Here is a 23,360-nt window from a genome sequence, read left to right as displayed (position 1 = left end):
ACTGGCAAAACATAGAAGTAGAGAGAGGATTTACACTACAAGGGTCCAGAGAAAATTCTCCCAATAAGATTTTTGTCAGGTGAGTACTTAGTTTTCTGAGGAAAGCACAGCATAAATCAGACCCAATCATTTCATGCCTGCATTCATACAATAGCCTCCTAACAGATTAATCATAATTATTCTCATTTTAATCTAATTTCCATCTACCCTCAGAATAATTTTCCATAAGTACTGTTTTCATCAAGACACTCATCTCCTTAAAAACCTACAAGTCTCTATTGTATAAATATTGAATCTCTCTGTTAACTTCTAGTTTCCATTATAATCTAGTTTAACTCCACATTACCAAGTTTCAAATCCAAATAATCTTGATTTTGTTATTACTGCTTTGAAAGTTTTCGTCCTCATTTTTTGAAACCTCAACAATTCCTATTTAATGGACTGAAAATTATTAAAATTTCTAATTAACCTAAATATGGGCATACCTTAGAGATATTGCAAGTTTGGTTTCAGACCGCTGCAATAAAGTGAACATTACAATGAAGGACGTTACACAATTTTTTTTGGTTTCCCAGTGCATATTAATGAGTACACTATACTGTAGTCTATTAAGTGCGAAATAGCATTATGTCTTAAAAACATGGGCCAGGTGCGATGACTCACACTGGTAATCTACTTTAGGAGGTCGAGGTGGGTAGATCATTTGAGGTCAGGAGTTTGAGACCAGCCTGACCAACATGGTGAAATCCCGTCTCTACTAAAAATACAAAAAAATTAGCTGGGTATGGTGGCAAATGCCCGTAGTCCCAGCTACTCTGGAGGTTGAGGCAGGAGGATCACTTGAACTTGGGAGGTGGACGTTGCAGTGAGGGGAGATTTTGCCACTGCACTCCAGTCTGGGCAACAGAGCCAGACTCTGTGTCAAACATACACGTACTTTAACTTTAAAATACTTTATTGCTAAGAAATTTGAATTATCATCTTTTTGCTGGTAGAGGGTCTTGCCTCAGTGTTGACGGCTGCTTACTGATCAGGGTAGTGGCTGCTGAAGTTTAGGGTGGCTATGGCAATTTCTTGAAATAAGACAGTGAAGTTTTCAGCATCCATTGACTCTTCCTTTCATGAAAGATTTCTCTGTAGCATACAATGCCGTTTGATAGCATTTTACCTGCAGTAGAACTTCTTTCAAAATTGAGTCAATCCTCTCAAACCCTGCCATTACTTTATCAACTAAGTTTAGGTAACATTCTAAATCCTTTGCTGTCATTTCAACAATGTTCACAGCATCTTCATCCAAGAGTAGGTATCATCTTAAGAAGCAACTTTCTTTGCTTATCCATAGAAGCAATTTCTCATCCATTCAAGTTTTATTACAAGACTGTAGCAATTCGGACACATCTTCAGGCTCCACTTCTAATTCTAGTTCTCTGGCTATCTTTTACCACATCTGCAGCTACTTCCTCCCCTGAAGTCTTAATCCTGCAAAGTCATCTATGAGGCTTGGAATCCACCTTTCCAAACTCCTGTTAATGAATTTTTAAAAACATTTTCCTATGTGTCACAAATGTTCTAGTGGCATCTAGAATGGTGAATTCTTTCCAGAAGGTTTTTGGTGTATTTTGCCCAGGTCCATCAGAGGAATTACTAACTAGGGTAGATATAGCCTTATGAAATGTATTTCTTAAATAAAAATACTTGAGTGTCAAAGTTACTCCTTGATCCATGGGCTGCAGAATGGATGTTGTTTTAGCAGGCACAAAAAACCACATTAATCTCCTTGTATATCTCCATCAGAGCTCTTAGGTAAGTACATGCTTTGTCAGTGGGCAGTAACATTTTGAAAGGAATCTTTTTTTCTGAGCAGGAGTTCTCAATAGTGGGCTGAAAATATCCAGTTTACAACCATGTTGTAAACAGATGTGTTGTCATTCAGGCTTTGTGGTTCCGTTTACAGAGCACAGGCAAAGTAGATTTATCATCATTCTTAAGGGCTCTAGAACTTTTTAAAATGGTGAATAAGTTTTGGCTTCAACTTAAAGTCAACAGCTGCATTAGCCTCTACAAGGAGGCCTTTGAAGCTTGGAAGTCAGGCATTGACTTCTCTCCAGCTATGAAAGTCCTAGGTGGCATTTTTAAAAATAGAAGGCTGTTTTGGTTACATTAAAAATTTGTTGCTTAGTGTAGCCACCTTCATCAATTATCTTAGCAAGATTATCTGGAGAAGTTGCTGCAACTGCTACATCAACACTTGCTGCTTGTATTTTATGTTGTGGAAATGGCTTCTTCCCTTAAATTTCATAAATGAATATCTGTTAGCTTACAACTTTTCTTCTGTAGCTTCCTTGCCTTCATAGACATGAAGAGATGGCCGTGCTCTGGATTAGGCTTTCGTTTAAGAGAATATTGTGGCTGGTTTGATCTTCTATCCAGACCACTCAAACTTTCTCCATATCAGCAGTAAGGCCATTTCACTTTCTTATCATTTGTATGTTCACTGTAGTAGCACTTTTAATTTCCTTCAAGAATTTTTTCTTTCATAACTTGGCTTTTTGGCATTAGAGAACTAGCTTTTGACCTATCTTAGCTTTTGACGTACTGTCCTTACTTACCTTAATCATTTCTAGCTTTTGATTTAAAGTGAGAGATATGTGACTTTTCTTTCTTTCTTTCTTTTTTGAGAGGGAGTCTTGCTCTGCCTCCCAGGCTGGAGTGCCGTGGCATAATCTTGGCTAACTGCAACCTCCACCTCCTGGGTTCAAGCGATGCTTCTGCCTCAATCTCCCGAGTAGCTGGGACTGCAGGCACGTACCACCACGCTCACATAATTTTTGTATTTTTAGTAGAGATGGGGTTTCACCATATTGGCCTGGCTGGTCTCAAACTCGTGACCTTGTGATCCACCCGCCTCAGCCTTCCAAAGTTCTGGGATTACAGGCATGAGCCATGGTGTCTGGCAGAGATCTATCTTTTTAAAGCAAGTGGCATTAGCATCTGTAAGAAGAGCACTTCCCTCATTGAAATACAATGAAGAAGCCACACTTTGTAAGCACTAGAAGCAGCAGCTCCTGTTGAATTTTACTTTCTCTTTGGCTTTTTTCTCGCTCTGATCACTGCTGCTATCACCTTTCTCTTGAAATCTGTTTTCTTGGTTACTTTTTTTTTTTTTTTTTTTTGAGACGGAGTTTCGCTCTTGTTACCCAGGCTGGAGTGCAATGGCACGATCTCGGCTCACCGCAACCTCCGCCTCCTGGGTTCAGGCAATTCTCCTGCCTCAGCCTCCTGAGTAGCTGGGATTACAGGCACGCACCACCATGCCCAGCTAATTTTTTGTATTTTTAGTAGAGACGGGGTTTCACCATGCTGACCAGGATGGTCTCGATCTCTTGACCTCGTGATCCGCCCGCCTCGGCCTCCCAAAGTGCTGGGATTACAGGCTTGAGCCACCGCGCCCGGCCGGTTACTCTTATCATAAGTAAAACTAACTGGTATTTTCAAAACGGATTTAGTAATTCAAGAAAGAACAAAAAATATACAAAAGGCACAGACATAGTCCAATTCACATTGACAAATCTCTGGTTATAATATCTCAACTGCCCTCTGCCTGGTCCCAGCTCATTCCTTTTCCTGGTAGAATTTCACAAGAACCTTTCTTTCCCCACTCCCCGGTGGGAGTGCCATCTTACTTTCAACCATATGGGGGCAACTCTCCTTAACACCCTGGTTCTCTCTGGCATTAAGGGCAAGAATACAAATTCTAACTCCACCACTCACCTAAGCTCTTCCCCTTTTGAAGGACACAGCTTTTCTCTTTCCCGGAGCCCTGACAGGATGAGGGTGACGGGTATTATTGCCCCCAACCTCTATGTTCTGAGAACACCTTGGTTCCCTAGAGAGCCATCTCAATCATATAATAATTGTAACATCCATACAGCAAGAATTGCCTGCATAGAAGGGAGCTATTCCATTCCTCTCTTAAAAGAAATGATGTATAATCATTATTTCTACATAATTAGACCAGACCTTGATATTTCAAGGTCTCTAAGTACAGATACATTTTGATGTGTTGTTATATATTTGGTAATAGACTAATGGCTTAGTTATATAAATTAACATGTAGTAGATATTCTGAAACAGTCTATAATTTAGTGTCAGTATCTTGAAAAGGTATTTCGTAGCTTTTTATTCTTCTCATCATATCCTTCTTCAAGTGCAAAGATAGCCAAATTTCCATAAAAACTAAAGTTACTGGAGGCTTTTATTTGACTAGGCTTTTATTTATTCTTTTCTGGAATAGTTCTGTTATTTATTTTAATTTTTATGAAGTGTAATTGAGAAGGCCAGATAACTCAGCATTGCTGACAATATTCCTTCCAGAAGCCTAATTACCTCCTGTAGATACAAGTAAAGAGCTTAACAGCAACCTTGAAAGATAGTTGAAGAATTTATGCAATGTGCATGGCACAGTGCCTAGCACATAGCAAGTGCCTAATAAATGTTATTTTTATTATTAATTCTTGATTAGATGAGAAATAATTTTGGAGAAATGCAAATTATAAGTGAGAATATATGGTGGAACGTATTAACTGATGACAATATTAAATGATGGTTTTCTTCGTATTTTTTGTATCTGTGGCCTTTTCCCAATTTAGTCAGTTAAGTTGCTCATTGCTTCAGAAAATCATAATAATGTGGTAGAAAGAAAGGAATTTTCTTGGCTGTTGGGGGAAAAGTAAGGACTTACAATCTGGACAATAGAATAAACGTAGAACACCTAGGATATAACATCAGCGTAACTTCAAGGCTTTCTGTGCTCACTTCCCAAAATGCGAAAACATTCCCTGGACTAGGAGTAGGGAGAAAAGCTAGAAGGGTGGTAAAGAGAAATGAACACTACAATAGCTTGACATTAAATGTAATAGCTTGACATTAAACAGAAACTAAATTCATATGTTGAAAAAATTGTTGTATTTCCAGCTACTCAGGAGGCTGAGGCAGGAAAATCACTTGAACCTGGGAGGTGGAGGTTGCAGTGAGCCGAGATTGTGCCACTGCACTCCAGCCTGGGCAATAGAGTGAGACTCCATCTCGAAAAAAAAAAAAAGAAAAAAAAAAGGAAAAAAAAATTGTTATATTTATTGAATGCTCGAATTTATGAACTAAAGTTTATAATTGATACAATAACTTAGTTAATTCTATTCATACAAAGTATGAAGCCTTTGTTAATGGTGACTGTAAGACATGATTTTATCCTTTAGAAATAGGGCACTAAAGCTTTTAAGCTTAGAAACAAGGAGTGACTTTAGTTGAAAGGCTGAAATTTTGCAATAGATAGAAAGTTTCCACTTAGGGTTCTGATGGACAGTGGAAACACTCAGACTACCTGTTTTGTTGTCAGTAGCTGAAGTGGTTGAAATATGATTAAATAGGCAGTGAGGTGGCCTGGATATATTCTTGTCATTTCTAAGTCCCAATGTCCCCACAAACTGGATCATTATTTCTCATGTGCCCCCTCCCAAGTCACCTTCCTCTCTCCAGTGTTCTACCCCTGTCAAGGGGATCATCAGTCTCTCAAGCTCCAAATCTTCCATCATGTTTTACTCATTCCATGCCAACATCCCCAAGAACAGGCAAAACATTGTTGTGTTTTGCTTTTCTTTGAATTGCACTTTCGTGGATGGGGAGTGTGAAGCGTTGTTCTGAGAACTAAACGAGATCATGGATGTGAAAGTGCTTGACATTTGCTAGGCACTCAATAAAGTTTCTTTTAATTTATTCTGTCTGGCAGTTTAAGCCTTTCAATAATCCAATCTTATTTTTCTTAGCCAATTTATTTCCCATACACCATGCTCTTATTGAAGTGGTAGTATCCTCCTACCCTATATGTACATTCTACTCATTCTCACACCCAAGTATTTTACATACTTGTGTACTTCTAATTTGGAATGCTTTCCTGTTCTTTTTTGAATATCCAATTTTTATTCATTCTTCCAGGACATGTCTTTCCTGTTTCAACATTAGAGCCAGATGCCTACCATAGTTCCTGTCCTATAACAGATTCTTCAAACATATCTGTTAAATGACTAAATACATTTGCCTTCATACCTGTAGGTCTCCCTGGATACTCCAGCCTTCAATGACTCATCTGTTCTTGGTACGTCTTCAGGAAGTGGTACTCCCATGTCACTTACGTTAGCATCCAATTATTAATTAAATTTTATTCTATGGATTGTAAGATCTCTGAAGGAAGAGTTCCATCCTCTTGGTTGATTAAATACTTTTATTATAACACAGCATGTCATTCTGCTCCTGGATCTAAAATTTAACCAAACGGCCTTATAAGTTACAATTGAAAACTTAAGAGTCAAAGAATCTCAAGTTTGGAATTGTCAAATTGAATTCTATAGCCATAAAGAACTATTTTTTTTTTTACACATAATGAGACTGGTTTTTCTCTTCAAACAAAATGTTTTTAGTGTTTAGTGCTTCATCACTGCATAACTCAACAATCTTAAGTAGTTTTAACCATGAAGTTGTATTAGTTTTTAATCTTTATATAATATGCTATTTAAAAAAACAGAGGTAGCACATGAGTGTAATATTATTATTCCTTTTTTTTTTCCGAGCTGGACTTTTCATCCACACTGCTTCACCATTAAACCATTACAAATTTGGGAATGTGCTGACTGGATTTAGGGTGCTTAAGTTTATATGTATTTACATATGTATGACTGATGGACTGAACCTGGAGAAGTAATTGAGCAATTACTTTAGGCAACCAGATGTAGATGATTTACCCTAAATATTAGAAGAACTAGTTTCAAAGCAGGTTTAGAATTCTTAGAGCCAGTTCTTCTGTTCTTTCATTATCAGTGTATCTTTCTTTAGGAATAAAGAAATATGGATTATCAGTAGAGCAGGTAATATGATTCAGAAGTCTTCAGTTCTAGTCTTAGTCCCCTTTGTAAATGGATGTACTAACTGATTTTGCGCAAGGCACTAATAAGTACTATGTCTTGTCGTCTCCAGCAATCAAAATGATTGTTGGTTGCATCATGTAGAATCACCTGATATTACCACAGTATAATTTGGAGTAATTAAAAGTATTATTTAAATAATTGATGCAATGAGAATTAAAAACAACAGAGGTTTAAAGATAGGTACTTTAGGCCGGGTGTGGTAGCTCACACCTACAATCCTAGCACTTTGGTAGGCCAAGGCAGGTGGATCACTTGAGGTCAGGGGTTCAAGATCAACCTGGCCAACATGGTAAAACCCCATCTCTACTAAAAATACAAACTTAGCCAGGCATGGTGTGCATGCCTGGTGCGCCTGTAATCCCAGCTACTCAGGAGGCTGAGGCAGGAGAATCGCTTGAACCTGGGAGGTTGATGGTGCAGTGAGCCAAGATTGAGCCACTGCACTGCAGCCTGTGTGACAGGGCAAGATTCTGCCCCCCCACTCCAAAAAAGATAGGTACTTTATATGGTACCATAAATTAACCAACACAGGGAATAACTATGTAGAAAATTCTTAAGGTTTTTGTATTTTTAAATATTTTGGTACATTTTTATACAAATGTATAAAATGTAAAATTATGCATGTGATCTTAGAAATATCTAGTAACCTTGATACTGTAAGCACTTGAGGTAACGTTCAACATACATCGAATGTAGAAAATAGAAATTGTGTTTTAGTGTCAGAATTATTTGCCAATCATGTTCTTGACGATTTCTGACATGCTGTGAAATAAAATCCAGAATCTCAAGGTTAGAAGACAGTTGTCTCTAAAACAGTGGTTGTCATTTAATTACTAAATATGGATAGATATTTATGATGTTTGAAATAATTTTGTCATGGCAAACAATACTGAAAGGGATAACCTTTAACATGTTTCCTATGAAACATGTATGGTTTGCTAGGGTGGACAAAACAAGAAGTAAATGAGAGGTAGTATGCTCATGTTTAATATTAATAGATAATACCAAATTGGCATACCAAAAAGCTACTCTACTTCCACACACAGTATATGTATGTTATATATAATAGTGCCACAGTCAGGCATGGTGGCTCACGCCTGTAATTCCAGCAGTTTGGGAAGCGGAGACGAGCAGATCAACTGAAGTCAGGAGGTCAAGACCAGCCTGGCCAACATGATGAAACCCCATCTCTGCTAGAAACACAAAAATTAGCCGGGCATGGTGGCAGCCACCTGTAGTCTCAGTTACTCGGGAGGCTGAGACAAGAGAATCCCTTGAACCCAGGAGGCGGAGGTTGCAGTGAGCCGAGATCGCAACATTGCACTCCAGCCAGGCCGACAAGACTGGAGAGCATTTGGGAGCATTTATATTTCCTCTCTAAGGAACTATTAGGCTTTAAAAAACTATTTAGAAATTCTTGTTTTCTGGATGTTATTTGATTTGGTGTGTGTGTTGTAAATACATTCTTCAGTCTGTTTTCAGCCTTTTAACTGTATTTTGTGTTCTTTTCACTGTAGAGGTCTTAAATCCTGATGCAGTGAAAATTATCAATTCTTTCCTTACTTATAACCTTTTTGTTTGTGTTTTGTTCAAGAAGGTTTTCTTATCAAGCATTTGAATGTATATTCTCATGTATTTCCTTAAACTATTTTTATAGTTTTGCTTTTACATGTACTTTTTTGTTTTGTTTTGTTTTGTTTGAAATGGGTTCTCACTCTGTCATCTAGGCTGAAGTGCAGTGGCACAATCTTGGCTCACTGCAACCTTCACCCCCTAGGCTCAAGTGATCCACCTCAGCCTCCTGAGTAGTTGGGACCACAGCATGTGCCACCACAGCTGGCTAATTGTGTGTGTGTGTGTGTGTGTGTGTGTGTGTGTGTGTTTTAGTAGAGATAAGGTTTCGCCATGTTGCCCAGCCTAGTCTCAAACTCCTGAGTGCAGGCAATCCACCCACCTCAGCCTCCCAAAGTGCTGGGATTACAGGCATGAGCTACTTTGCCCTGCTACAATTTACATTTTTAATCCATCTGGAATTATTTTTGTGATTCCTATGAAGAGAGATCTATCATTTTCTTCTAAATGAATGGACAATTCACTAGCATTCATTATAATTCATCTCTTTCTATTGCATTGAAAAATCTCTTTTCAGGTACTAAATTCTTATTCATACACTGGTCCCTTTTTTTTTTTTTTTTTTGACAGGGTCTTACTCTGTCCCCAGGCTGGAGTGCAGTGCCGTGAACTCTGCTCACTGCACCTCTGCCTCCCGGTTTTAAGCGATTCTCCTGCCTCAGCCTCCCGAGTAGCTGGGACTACAGGCGCACGCCACCACATCCTGCTAATTTTTGTATTTTTAGTAGAGACATGGTTTCACCATGTTGGCCAGGATGATCTCAATCTCTTGATCTCGTGATCCACCCTCCTCAGCCTCGCAAAGTGCTAGGATTACAGGTGTGAGCCACCACGCCCAGCCATTGGTCCATTTTTTAACTTTCTGTTTTATTTTCCTGATTTACTCCTCTATTCTTCTGGTGATACCCTAATTACTGTATATTCATAACTGCATATTTTACTATCTGGTTGAGCAGGAACCTCTCTGTGTGGGGACACACATACAGACACACACACACACACACACCCTCCATGTTCCTCCTTATGAAACTTACCTTGGGAATTCCAGCATAATTTCTTTTCTAGGTGAATTTTAGAATAAGCTTGTTAGATTCATTTAGAAATCTGTTGATATTTTGACTGGTATTGTGTTGGATTTACATGTTAATTTACAAAACCTTGGCATATTTACAACACAGATTCATTCAGATGTACAGCTTTAATTTATTCAGGTTTCTTTGTTTAATGTTCTCCAGATAAATTTTAATTTTTATTCCTTGGGTATTTTACTCCACTTTCATTAAATTTATTCCTAGCTATTTTATAATATTTGTTGCTACTGTGAAAAGGATTTTAAAAAATAAATCTTGGTGATTGTTGTGTTTCTAAAAGATGAAATGAACCTTTATTTAGATTTATCCTAAGTCTTAAAGGTTACTTGGCTTACCACTGACTTCCAGTCATCTCTTGGATTCATTTTTCGTTTTGCTGGAGCATGTCTTCTAGCTATTATTTCAGCTAGGGTTTGTGGGAGATAAATTTTCTGAATCCATTCATGTCTGAAAATGTCTCATGTTTGAAAATGTCATTACACTTGTCTGACTGTCAGATTACAGAATTCTAAGTTCAAAATCATTTTCAGTTCAGTATTTTAGAAAATATTTCTCTAATGTCTTATACTTAATGTAGCTAAAGAATCTGAAGTCAAGAGGGTGCTTTTTGTTTGTAAATAACATGTTTTTCTCTTTAGAAGCTTTTAGGATTTTCTCATTATCCATAAAGTACAAAAATTTTACCAGTATTTTCTAGAATGGGTCTTTCCCAGTCTTCTTGCTTGGCACAAAGTGGGCCTTAATGTAAAAACTTGAGTCTTTTTTCATATCTAGGGAATTTTATTTGATTTATTTTTCCTCTGATTTCTATTTTCTCTTTTTGGAAATCCTATGATATGGATATTGTAATGTTTGGAGGTATCCTCCAAGTGCCTTAACCTTTATTTGATACTTATCATCTCCATCTCCCTGTCTCTTTGTATTATGATCTGAGAGAATTTCTCAGTTTGATCTTGAGCATCCTGGTTGCTCTTCAGCTATGACAATTTTGCTATTCAGCCTTAATGTTTTTACTTTTGCTATCAGATATTTCGTTCCTAAAATATCTTATTTTTTCTTACATTAAAGCTTGTTATTATTTCATGGATAAAGTAACCTCTCTAAATACATATTGTGGTATTTTATGTTTTAAACTCTTCAAATGTTTGTTTTTTTAAAAATATGGAATGCCTCACAAATTTGTGGGTCATCTTTGTGCAGGGGCCATACTAATATTCTCTGAATTGTTCAAGTTGAAGGAGATGTAAGCACTGCTGAGTTCTAATGTCATGTTAGGCTTGGATTTTCCCTGTTAATCTGTGAATGCTATAATGAATTGCCTCAGCTTTCTACCAGTATTGCAGGGTGTGTTATCAGAGTGTAACAGGAGCTAATGTTCTAGGAATAGAGACTCCATCAATATCACCAGCCATTTGCAGCAGCATTTTGTATCTCTGGCACAAATGCCGACCACAGATGCTCCCATCTTACGGTGACTTATCTCCTTTTGCACTTATTTTTGACTGTGTACTGTGAACTTTACCTGAGTGGATTCTTTGAGGCCTATGATGAAGTTGTCTTTCCATGGAGAAAACATGAATTTACTTTTGCCAGTTTCCTGACGTTTAACCTAGGTTCCTAGATCTAATCTTAGATCTAGTTCTAGGCTTGGGGTACCTGGGAATCCCTAAGCAATGTAAACCCAAGCTGTGAGGGCTGGCCCATGCCCACACAACTTCTCAGAGATATATTTTTCTTTATCCTTTTCTATTTGCTCTGCTAAGTGTTAAGTCCTATAGATCCCCGGACTCGGGAGGGGGTGGGTAGTTTTAAGAGTATAGCATTTTCTGGTCCCAGGTTAATGTGGAAAAGGTCTCTTATTAGACTTCTCAACTTGGATGGGTCTTGAGTATTGGATTCTATCCTCTTTGTGTGGCCATTAAAACCAAAGTCTACACTTGTCTAGCATAGGGGCAAAAGCTGCTTTGATGTTCAGGTTGGGACCAGGATGGGACAAGTCCGGGCCTCGTTCAGGGGCACTGTGCTTACTTCTCTAGAGTCTAGATTTTCTCTAGGTTTGTTTTTTTTGGTTTTTTTTTTTTTGAGACAGAGTCTCACTCTGTCACCAGGCACCAGGCTGGAGTGCAGTGGCATGATCTCTGCTCACTGCAACCTCCGCCTCCCAGGTTCAAGCAATTTTCTTGCTTCAGCCTCCCGAGTAGTTGGAACTACAGGCGCGCGCCACCACACCCATAATTTTTTTTTTTGTATTTTTTAGTAGAGATGGGGTTTCAACATGTTGGCCTGGATGGTCTCAATCTCTTGACCTTGTGATCTGCCTGCCTCAGTTTCCCAAAGTGCTGGGATTACAGGCGTGAGTCACCGCGCCTGGCCTTCTCTAGGTATTTTTTTGTTGTTTTTTTGTTTTTTTTTTTATCTTGTAGTTCACTGCCTTCTCAACTTTTTGATGCATTTAAGAAGTTTGTATTTTACATGTATTTCAGTGGGAGGGTTGGTCCTACAACCTAGTAACCTAGCCTTTCATAAGTCTTGCCCTTTCCTCTGCATACAGTGGTAGTGGCAGTTGGGAGGGGAACAGGTGTCAGAACTGCTAGGCTGCTCCTACTGCTTTTTTTTCTCTTCTCTTCTCTTCTCTTTTCTTTTTTTCTCTTTTCCTTTTCTTTTCTTTTTTACTGAGTCTCACTCTGTCGCCCAGGCTGGATCTTAGCTCACTGCAACCTCCACCTCCTGCGTTCAAGAGATTCTCGTGCCTCAGTCTCCAAGTAGCTGACATTACAGGTACCCACCACCATGCCTGGCTAATGTTAGTATTTTTAGTACAGACAGGGTCTCATCATGTTGGCCAGACTCCCAACCTCAGGTGATCCCCCTGCCTCGGCCTCTGGAAGTGCTGGGATTATCGGCGTGAGCCACTGCACCAGGGCTCCTTCCTTTTTTTTCCCCTGAACCTACTCATACCATCTTTCCTAGCGGTATTCTCTTTTGCACATTTTGGGCAAAGGTTTTCCCTTTCAGTTCAATTTCACCTATCATTTTGTCTCTTGGGATTTCCTGATGATTTCTTTTTCATCAGAGGGACTCCTGCTTGTTTCCAGAGTTAATGAGTTTTTGTTTTTTTCTCCCCAAATCTCTCAATCATGGAAGCTGCAGGGTATAAATCACTTTATCCAATCTCAGAATATTCTCTTCAATCCCAACATTATAATCTTGGTTCCAAGTCTGTGGGGACAGGCTTAAAGAAATCTTAAGAACCAGTTTTTCTGCCTACCATGTTTCATTGCCTGATAAATGATATAAATAAGACTAGATGACTATAGTTAATAAATGGAAGAATCAAGTAAAATTAGAAAATCTACAAAAAAACTGATAAAATGTCACTGTTGGAGTTTATATAATAATCATACTGCCAAAACAACTGGTTGAAAACCAAATAGCTCAATCAATCACCTGGCTGTTTGTTCTATATGAAAGCAAACACATGTATATTACATTTTAAAATATTTGGATGATTGATTGAATTTTTAATTTTTCATCTGGCTATTTGATAGTATGCACAAACAGCCTGAAGCAAGTAAATATAATTATGAGGAAAATACCCAGCACAGTCCTTTGGAGAATTCAGACTTAGAATAACAGAGGTAATATGGAGTAAAAACCTTTGATTTCCACCAGAGAATTCAGGTCTTACTAAATTCTGTTCTTCAGAGTTTTAAATATCCATAAATTTAGAATGATAAAAACATTTGAATGACCTACAGGTTTTGAGAGTGTATTTTACAGATTTTAGCATTATATGGATGTTAATTACTATTTAATTTTACAAGTGATTTTGAGCATTTACTAAATGTCAAGTTCTGCAATGAACTAGAGAAGATCTAAAAGGCAAGTAAAACACAATCTCTTTATTCATATAGTTAGCAATCTGCTAAGAGAGTTAAAAACTAACTCAAGAGACTTTGATGCATAGGACAATAAAGGCACAATGTGCTATGAGGAAGGGGTTGGGAAAGTTTTGTTTTGTTTTTTGTTTATAGAGACAGGGTCTTACTGTGTTGCCAAGGCTAGTCTTTAATTCCCGAGCTCAAGAGATCCTTCAGCCCTCAAAGTCCCAAACTGCTGAGATTATAGGTATGAGCCACAAAGGCTTTTGCTTGTTTGTTTTTTAAAGAGGAAGTAGAATTTGAGATAGACCTTAAAAGATGAACAAGATACTATGCTTTAGATTTATGGTGGTGATGGGGAAGAAAATTGGATGACAGACCATCCCTGTCGATAGACCATCCCTGTCGACAGACCATCCCTGTCGACAGACCATCTGCAGAACAGATTGAGAAAGACATGGAGGTGGGAGATTTAGCTAGGTATACTGAATAGCTGATAACAGTTTGAATTGTTTAAAATAAAATAAGTGTGTAGCTAAGACAAAATAGAAAGGAAGCTAGGATCTAATTACATAGGATTTTGACTACTGGACAAGATGTTAGAACTTTATTCTATATAAAGTGGATGTCTCAGCAGGAGAACATCATGATTAGATTTGAAGTTGAGGAATATTATTTCTGGCAGTAGTGTATGTGGATAAGAGAAAAGCAAGTTAGAAGTGCATTAGTGTAGTTAAAAGATACTAAAATGAGATTTTAAATTGAGACAGTGAAAATGCATAGATGGGAAAACCTCTGAGAATGTAGAATTGACAGGAATTAGTAAAAGAATAAGGGAATGAATAAATATGAACGATTAGGAGATTCCGGTTCTAGATTTAGCTTTGCAGGATGACCTGGGGGAAGCAATTTCACTATGGTGGGCCTCAGTCTTATCTGCAAAATCACTTAATTAAATGTTATTTAGGGGATTAGAACTGTATGATCATGCAATTTGGAGTACTTGAGAACAAGGTTTGCAGGGAAGGATAGTTGACACCATTAACAAGAAGAAAACACAGGAGGAAGTAACTTTGAGAATAAATGTTGATTTAAGGAATCTGCATACATTGTTCATGACTATCAAATAGCTGCACATGCACATCTAGAGATTAGAAGGAGGGTCTGAGATATAGACACATATGTAAACAAAGCTGTGGAATTTGGGTGAGAGCAAGAAGCATAGAATACGAAGAGCAAGAAAGCCAAGCCCTGAATCTTGGGCACAACATTCAAAAGGAGAATTGAGGAAGACAAGCCAGTGAAAGAGCCTGAGATGGCTCTACAGAGGAAGAGGGAAAGAGAAATTGGTGAATAATGTAGCATGGTGCACAGAGGTCTAGGAGAAAGAACAGCAAGAAGCCACTGGATTGGTAATCAATGAGCTGTTGGTGTTCTTTGAGAAAGCGGTTTCAATTGATGGGGGGATAGATCTTGGGATTCATCAGAAGCGGGTAGAGGGCTATTACTGGCAGAGAAAATTCTTGGATATACACAAAATGGGAGAGACTTATGAACACTTATATGCAAAAAAAAAAAAAAATAGAGTGGAATTGGGAAGAGTGATTCCTGGCAGACAAAAAGAACATGTCATGGAGTTCCTCAGTGAAGCTGAGATAAAGCTGATGCATGAGAATTTATGGGTCTGGCAAGGGGGTCTGTTCCCCTACCACTCCCCAGGCCGAGGGCTGTCCTCTCTCCAATAAGTGCTATCCTACTGAATAGATCCAGAGAGTAGTAGTAATTGGTTGATATAGAAACCTTTTAGATCTGTATACTAAAAATTATAAAACACTGATGAAAGAAATTCAAGGTATCATAAATAAATAAAAAGGTATCTTATATTAGTGGATTGGAAAAACTAATATCGTGAAAACGTCTGTATTACCCAAAGTAATCTACAGATTCAGTATAATCTCTAGCAAAATCCCAAGTCATTTTTCACAGAAATAGAAAAAAACAGCCATAAATTTTGTGTGGAACTACAAAAGACCCCAAATAGCCAAAACGATATTGAGCAAAAGGAGCAAAGCTAAAGACATCACACTACTTGACTTCAAAATACATTACAAATCTATAGTAATCAAAACAGCATGGTATTGGCCTAAAAACAGACACATTGGGCCGGGTGCAGTGGCTCACGTCTGTAATTCTGGCACTTTGTGAGGCCAAGGTGGGTGGATGTCAGGAGTCTGAGACCAGCCTGGGCAACATAGAGAAACCCTGTCTCTATTAAAAATACAAAAAAAAAAAAATTAGCCACACATGGTGGTGGGCACCTGTAATCCCAGTTACTCGAGCAGCTGAGGCAGGAGAATTGCTTGAATCCGGGAGGCAGAGGCTGCAGTGAGCCGAGAACACACAAACTGCATTCTAGCCCAAGATTGTGCCACTGCACTCCAGCCCAGGCAACAGTGAGAGACTCCATATAAAAAAAAAAAAACCAAAAAACAAAAACCAAAAAAATCAACAGACACATTGATCAACAGAACAGGATAGAGCACTCAGAAGTAAACTTATGTATTTATGGTCAATTGATTTTCAACAAAGGTGCCAAGAACACACAATGAGGAAAGGACACTATCTTTAACAATTAGTGTTGGGAAAACTGTATGTCCACTTGCAGAAGAATGAAATTGGACCCTTATCTCACAACACATACAAAAATCAGCTCAAAATATACTGAAAACTTAAACACAATAGAGTGGCTCTATTATTAAAAAGACGAAAATTAAGAAATGCTGTCAAGGATGCGGAGAAAAGGGAACATTTAAACACTGTTGGTGGAATGTAAATTGGTACAGCCATCATGGAAAGTAGTATAGAGGTTTCCCAAAAAACTGAAAATAGAATTACCATATGATCCATCAATCCTACTACTATTTATCCAAAGAAAAGGAAATCAGCATATTGAAGAGATACCTAAACCCCCATGTCTGTTTCAGCACTATTCACAATAACCAAGATATGAAATTGACTTAAATATTCATCAACAGATAAATGGATAAAAAAATTGGCGTATATATACACAATGAACTATTATTCAGCCATGAAAAAGAATGAAATTGATGAAAAACCATGAGATCAGCAGGCATGATGGCTCACTCCTGTAATCCCAGCACTTTGGGATGCTGAGGTGGGTGGATCACTTGAGGTCAGGAATTTGAGACCAGCCTGGCCAACATGGCAAAACCCAGTCTATACTAAGAATACAAAAATTAGCCAGGCGTGATTGCGCACGCCTGTGATTCCAGATACTCAGGAGGCTGGGGCATGAGAATCGCTTGAATGTAGGATGCTGAGATCGGGCAACTGCACTCCAGACTGGGTAACAGAGTGAGACTCAGTCTGAAAAAAAAAAGGAAAATAAACAAAAGAAAAAATGCAATCATGTCATTTGTGCAACATGGATTAGCCCACAGGACATAATGCTAAGTGAAATGTCAGGCACAGAAAGACAAATATCACATTTTCTCACTCATGTGGAAGCTGAAAGAATTGAGCTCATATAAATAATAGAATAGAATTGCGGTTATTAGAGAATAAAAGGATAGGAAGAGGGGAGGATAGGGAGAAGTTGGTTAATCGATATAAAAATACAGCTAGATGGGAGAAATAAGTTCTAGTATTTTATGGTACTGTAGGATAAATACGGTTAATAACATATTGCATATTTTGGAAAAGCTAGAAGAGAAGATTTTGAATGTTCACAACACAAAGAAATGATAAATGTTTGAGGTGATGGCTATGTTAATAACTCTGATTTGATCATTACACATTGTATATATGTACTGAAGTATCACTGCATCCCATTAATATGTGCAATGATTATATATCAACTAAAAACAAAAGAAAAAATATTCAGAAGTCATACATTCAAGGCTGTACACAACTATAACTTTATTTTCCTGAAACTGGCACTTAATCTCGGGGTTAGGCCACATATTGGCACAATGAAAGAAAATTGAACCTAGTTACTTACAAATAAACCCAGTCACTTTGTCATTTCAAAAAAATTTAAACAGGCTTAAACATAAGACCAGAAACTCTAAAACTACTAATAAAAAAATATAGAGGAAAAGCCTCACAACATTGGCCTGGCAGACGGCTATCAATGGTAGAGAGTGATTTCTTTTTTGTTTTGTTTTGTTTTGTTTTGTTTTGTTTTTTTGAGACAGTCTCACTCTGTCGTCCAGGCTGGAGTGCAGTGGTGCTATCTCAGCTCACTGCAGCCTCTGCCTCCCAGGTTCAAGTGATTCTCCTGCCTCAGACTTCTGAGTAGCTGGGACTACAGGCGTGTGCCACCACGCCCAGTTAATTTTTCTCTTCACCTTGTGATCTGCCCACCTTGGCCTCCCAAAGTGCTGAGATTACAGGAGTAAGCCTCTGTGCCTGGCCAGTAGTGATTTCTTAAATATAACCCCAAAAAGCACAAGCAACAAAAGTGAAAATAGACAAATAGAATTGCATCAAACTAAAAATCTGCACAAGAAAGAAAACAATAGATTGAACAGACAACCCATGAATTGGGAGAAAATATTTGCAAACCAAACATTTGATAAAGGACTAATATCTAAAATATATAAGAAATTCAACTTAATAGCAAGAAAACAAATAACTTGATTAAAAAATGGTCAAAGGACCTGAACAGACATTTCTAGAAAGAAGACATACAAATGGTCAACAGATAAAGGAGAAAATGTTCAATATCGCTAATTATCAGGAAAATGATCTGTATTCACTGATGACATGATACTTCTGTTTCTTGTGTAATTGCCATGGCTAGAACTTCTAGTACAATGTTGAATAGAAATGGCAAAAGTGGACATCTGATGTTAGGAGTAAAGCATCCAGTCTTTCACCATTAAATATGGTAGCTTTGGGTTTTTTGGTATCTTGTATCAGGGTGATAAAGTTTCCTTCTATTCTTAGTTTGTCACACATTTTTATCACAAAGGGTGTTGAATTTTGTCAAATGCTTTTACTGGATTAGAATGACTGTGATCTTTGTCTTTTATTATCTTGATGTGATTGGGTCATATTGATTAATTTATGGATGCTAAATCAATTTTACATTTCTGGGATAAATCCAAATATTTCTTCTTTTTCTTTGACAGGGAATTGAACTTGGGCCATGGCAGTGAGAGTGCCGAATTCTCTTCATGAGCACATTATGATATCAGGATTGGGTAAAAAGTAACTCAAAAAAATGGCCAAAGAAACAAGATTGGAAAACAACTTCCATTTTCAGATAGTAGGTATTTAGGAAACAATGAAACTTTGAAATTGTTATTGTGTAAATATTTTAAAAGAACATGTTTATAGATCTTTCACACTCTTTGAATTCTATATTTTTCCTTTAAAGTCTTGGAACTAGAACTTCATAATATTCTAGATTTAATAACACTTAACAACTTGTCGTAAATATCGCTACTTTATAACAATTACTGTAGTGCTTTTCTCAGAGATTTGTTCTGTCCCCATTCCCCCGATGCTTCCTATGCATTGTCCCAAGTGAGAGTATCATTACCATCTATTCTTCTTACTGGACATTTAAAAATACTTGTACAAAAATGGTGTTAGGGATATAGTAAAGTTACTTCTAATCTTTTAATTGGCTTCTACCCTTATTGCTGTTTGAGCAAAGAGAAAAGACCCTCATAAAGGACTGTAAGGACAAAAGACTTACTTTTAATTGTGACCGCAAGAATTATCAATATCCCTATTAACAGAGACAAGGGCTTCATCTTCTCTCAAGCAGCTCCTCTTCACTGTAGCACAGGCAGAAACTAGGTGGTTGGCCCAAGAGCGCCTCTTCTCAGGGCTGTGGGGGGGCAGAAGTCAGTTGCTAAGCAACCATTTCCTTACTCTTGGGCCAATGGGCTGCCAGGGAATTCCTTTCAAGCTGGAATGAAGGCAGCTGCTGGAGATTGTAGGCTGTGGGAAGGATCCACTGCTATTCCTCTGGCTGAAGACAAAGAGTAGGCTAGAATAAATAGGGGTGACTCTCTAATATGAAACGAAGGGACTAGAAATCCAACTTGTATGTGTCCACATATTCAACTTTGTTCAGAGGTGCTGGAAGTTCTTATTTTTATGTTGCCTCTAGAGGTATGAACTACACTTACGTAAAAACACAATTAAGTACATGAAATGATCTGACATCATCCTTTAAGTTGACATCTCTAGGCTATGGTGGACAAGAAACAATGGGCCAACTCTGCTTTGTTCCCAATCTGGATGAAAACCTTTATCCTATTTTTAAGTTAGAAACTGCTGAGGATTTACTGGAACAAAGGCAAACAAAGACTGTTTAAACAGACATTTCACAAGTGGATACCTTTAAAGCTACGATAAACCAAAATGAATATTTAGGGAAAACATATAAATATTAAAAATATCCAAGGCACAGAGCTAGTTGAGAAATTATGCCTACAAAAAAATCCAACTTTTACAGCGTGTCCAGGTAATTACTTCAGACATAGACATTTTATTGTCTTGAATTTACAGTTTTACTCTTTTTATTAGTTTCCCATTGCTGTGGTAAAAAATTACCACAAACTTCATGGGTTAAAACAACAGAAATTTATTCTCTCATAGTTCTAGAGACCAGAATTCCAAAATGATTCTTACAGGGCTAAAATCAAAGACAAGGCTAGCTCCTTCTGGAGGCTCCAGGGAAGAATCCATTCTTGGCCTGGAAATGTTCAGCTCCTAAATGGCTGCCAGCATTCCTTGATTTGTGGCCACATCATTTCAGTCTCTGCTCAGTCATCACTTGCCTTCTGTAATTTAATCTCCTTTTGTCCTCCTCTTATAAATATACTTGTGATTACATTTAGGGCCCACCAACATGATCTGGGACAATCTCTTTCTCTCTCAAGATCCTTAATGTCTGCCAGGCATGGTGGCTCACGCCTGTAATCCCAGCTCTTTGGGAGCCTGAGGCAGGTGGATCACTTGAGGCCAGTAGTTGGAGACCAGGCTGGCCAACATGGCAAAACCCTGTCTTTACTAAAAACACAAAAATTAGCCGGGTGTGGTGCTGGGCACCTGTAGTCCCAGGTACTTAGGAGGCTGAGGCATGAGAAGCGCTTGAATCCTGGGGACGAGGGCCTGGGGGGTGGAGGTTACAGTGAGCAGAGATTACACCACTGCACTCCAGCTTGAGCGACAGAACGAGACTCCATCTCAAAACAACAACAACAAACCTAAACTGCTTTATAGGAAAATCAATGATCAATGAAGGCATGTAAGAGGAAACAGGACAAAGGTCAGGTGGGGTCAGAGTCAGGGAAGGCTTTGCTAGGGAGTGATGTTTAAACTGTAATATGAAGAATGAGAGTGGGTCAGCTAAATAAATCATGTCCCAAGTGTTGCAATGAACATGTTAAAAGGTTTTGTGGTGTCCCAGAACATGAAATGCTCTATGGTTTGGTATGGCTGGAACCAGAGACTGGGGAATGGGGGTGGCAGTGGAGCATAGTATAAAATAAGACTGGATTAATAGGTGATAGTCACTCCATTCTTATTACTTTGTTATAAAAAGACTGTATCAGTCAGCTTAGGCTACTGCAACAAAATAATATAGACTGGGTGACTCTACACAGCAGAAGTTAATTTTCTCACTGTTCTGATGGCTAGAAATCTGAGACCAGGTTTCTGGTGAGGGCCTTCTTCCTGCTTGCAGATGGCTACCTTCCTGCTGTGTCTTCACATAGCAGGGAAAGGGGATGCAGGGAGAGAGTGAAAGAGATCTCTTTCTTCTTATAAGGCCTCAGTCCTATTAGCCTCATTCACTCTTATGACTTCATTTAACTTTAATTACTTCCTTAGATCTTATCTCCAGATTTAGTTGCACTGGAGGTTAGGGGTTCGACATATGAATTTTGGAGGCACGTAAGTCAGTCCATAGTACAGACCACCAGAAAGTCATTGAATGACTTACAGAAGTGAGAAGATGTGATCACTCATGACAAGATATCCCTAGATGCAGTGTAGACAATGGACAGAAGAGGTGCAAAAGTGGGTATGAATGCCACTTAGGAAGTCTTTGCAATAGTCCAGTTAAATTCAGACTAAGTTTACTGCAATGCTATTGGAAAGTAGAGTGATTCCAGACTTATACAGACTACTCAATAAAATTGCATGGGTATGGCAACCCATTCGATGTGAAAGTGAAGTTATAAGAGGTATCAGGGATAGTGCTTAGGTTTCTAGATTTTTCAACTAAATGGGTAATGGAGCCATTCAAAGAGATAGGGAAAACTGGGAGAAGGAGCATGAGTTCAGTTTGGTACCAGGAACATTTCAGGTACTTCAGGGATGTTAAATATTTAACACTTTTGAATGATAATGGTATTTTGTCAGAGTGATTAATACTAAATGCTGGAACAAATGCCCTCTGCATACTGTTTTTTGAGACAGTCTCGCACTTGTTGTCCAGGCTGGAGTGCAGTGGCTCAATCTCCGCTCACTGCCATCTCCACCTCCCGGGTTCAAGCGATTCCCCTGCCTAAGCCTCCCGAGGGGCTGGGATAACAGGCACCTGCCACCACACCTGGATACTTTTTTGTTTTTTTTTAGTAGAGATGGGGTTTCACTAAGTTGGTCAGGCTGGTCTCGAACTCCTGATCTTGTGATCCGCCTGCCTCAGCCTCCCAAAGTGCTAGGATTACAGGCGTGAGCCACTGTGCCCAGCACTTTTCACATTTCTATATAAGAAGTCAATATCCTTCCTACAAAATCTGCAACTGCTCCTGCATGGCTTAATATTAATATTGCTATTTGCCACCTTACCCATCCTATGAAATGCTTTTCTCCTCACCTTTTTCTCAAAATTTATTTCATTATCAGGTTTTATTTATTCTTCCTTGGTAATGTCTCTAATCAAATACCTCTTTCTATTTCTAGTGCCAATAAATAAGTACATATTTTTATTACTAGCTCAAATGTCACTTCCTTCTTGAAGCCTTCTTTATTTCTCCCGAATCCATTTTTTACGTATTTCACAGCATTAAAAGAAAAATAGGCTGGGCATGGTGACTCACCTGTAATCCCAGCACTTTGGGATCACTTGAGGTCAGGAGTTCAAGACCAGCCTGACCACCATGATGAAATCCCATGTTTACTAGAAAATACAAAATTAGCCAGGCATGGTGGCACATGGCTGTAATTCCAGCTACTCTGGAGGCTGAGGCAGGAGAATTGCTTGAACCTGGCAGGTGGAGGTCGCAGTGATTTGAGATGGAGCCATTGCCCTCCAGCCTGAATGACAAGAGTGAAACTCTGTCTCAAAAAAACCAAAACACAAAAATTACCTTACCATGTTGTGAATCATCCTTAGGCGAGTGTCCAACTACTAAAAATATTCCATTCTTTACAATTCTTATTGGGGCCACCTCCTTTCTTCCTTTTCTCTTCTATTTTTTAAAAAATGTGTTCCAAACAATTATTTGCCCAATACATATAACACAGTACCGAAACTGCCAAATAAATGTGGATTTACCACATCTACTCAATTAGCGTTGAGGATGATCTGATATATAGAATCACAAGAAATTTGGGGGGAGTGGACTTCAGTGAACTGGATTTGCAGAACCTGCCGGGTTAGTATTATCCAGAATCAAGCCAGGTTTTTGGACATGCGTCTTAACTTTACACAATTGGAAGAATAAAGTAAGACCATTTGGCTCTGTTTAACAAGCATTTCGATTTGTTTTGATGTAAGACGTGTTTCT

The 23,360-nt window shown here is 38.4% G+C and overlaps 1 protein-coding gene and 1 non-coding gene across 2 annotated transcripts in view; both read right to left on the bottom strand.

The window, feature by feature from the left end:
- Positions 1-23,360, bottom strand: part of SEL1L2 (SEL1L2 adaptor subunit of SYVN1 ubiquitin ligase) — a 127,057-nt gene that overhangs the window by 103,193 nt on the left and 504 nt on the right. The window contains exon 2 of the mRNA XM_064372255.1: positions 19,310-19,588. Coding sequence (XP_064228325.1) covers positions 19,310-19,367 — 58 coding nt within the window. The 5' untranslated portion in view covers positions 19,368-19,588. The remainder of the gene's footprint in view (positions 1-19,309; positions 19,589-23,360) is intronic.
- LOC135276324 (U6 spliceosomal RNA) lies at positions 10,856-10,958 on the bottom strand. The gene has a single exon (XR_010343888.1). It is a non-coding gene; the product is annotated as a U6 spliceosomal RNA (small nuclear RNA).

This window comes from Aotus nancymaae, unplaced genomic scaffold (assembly GCF_030222135.1).
Source record: "Aotus nancymaae isolate 86718 unplaced genomic scaffold, 86718_ANA_hifiasm-v0.15.2.pri h1tg000001l, whole genome shotgun sequence".
NCBI lineage: Eukaryota > Metazoa > Chordata > Mammalia > Primates > Aotidae > Aotus > Aotus nancymaae.
This window is presented reverse-complemented; position numbering and strand designations above follow the sequence as displayed.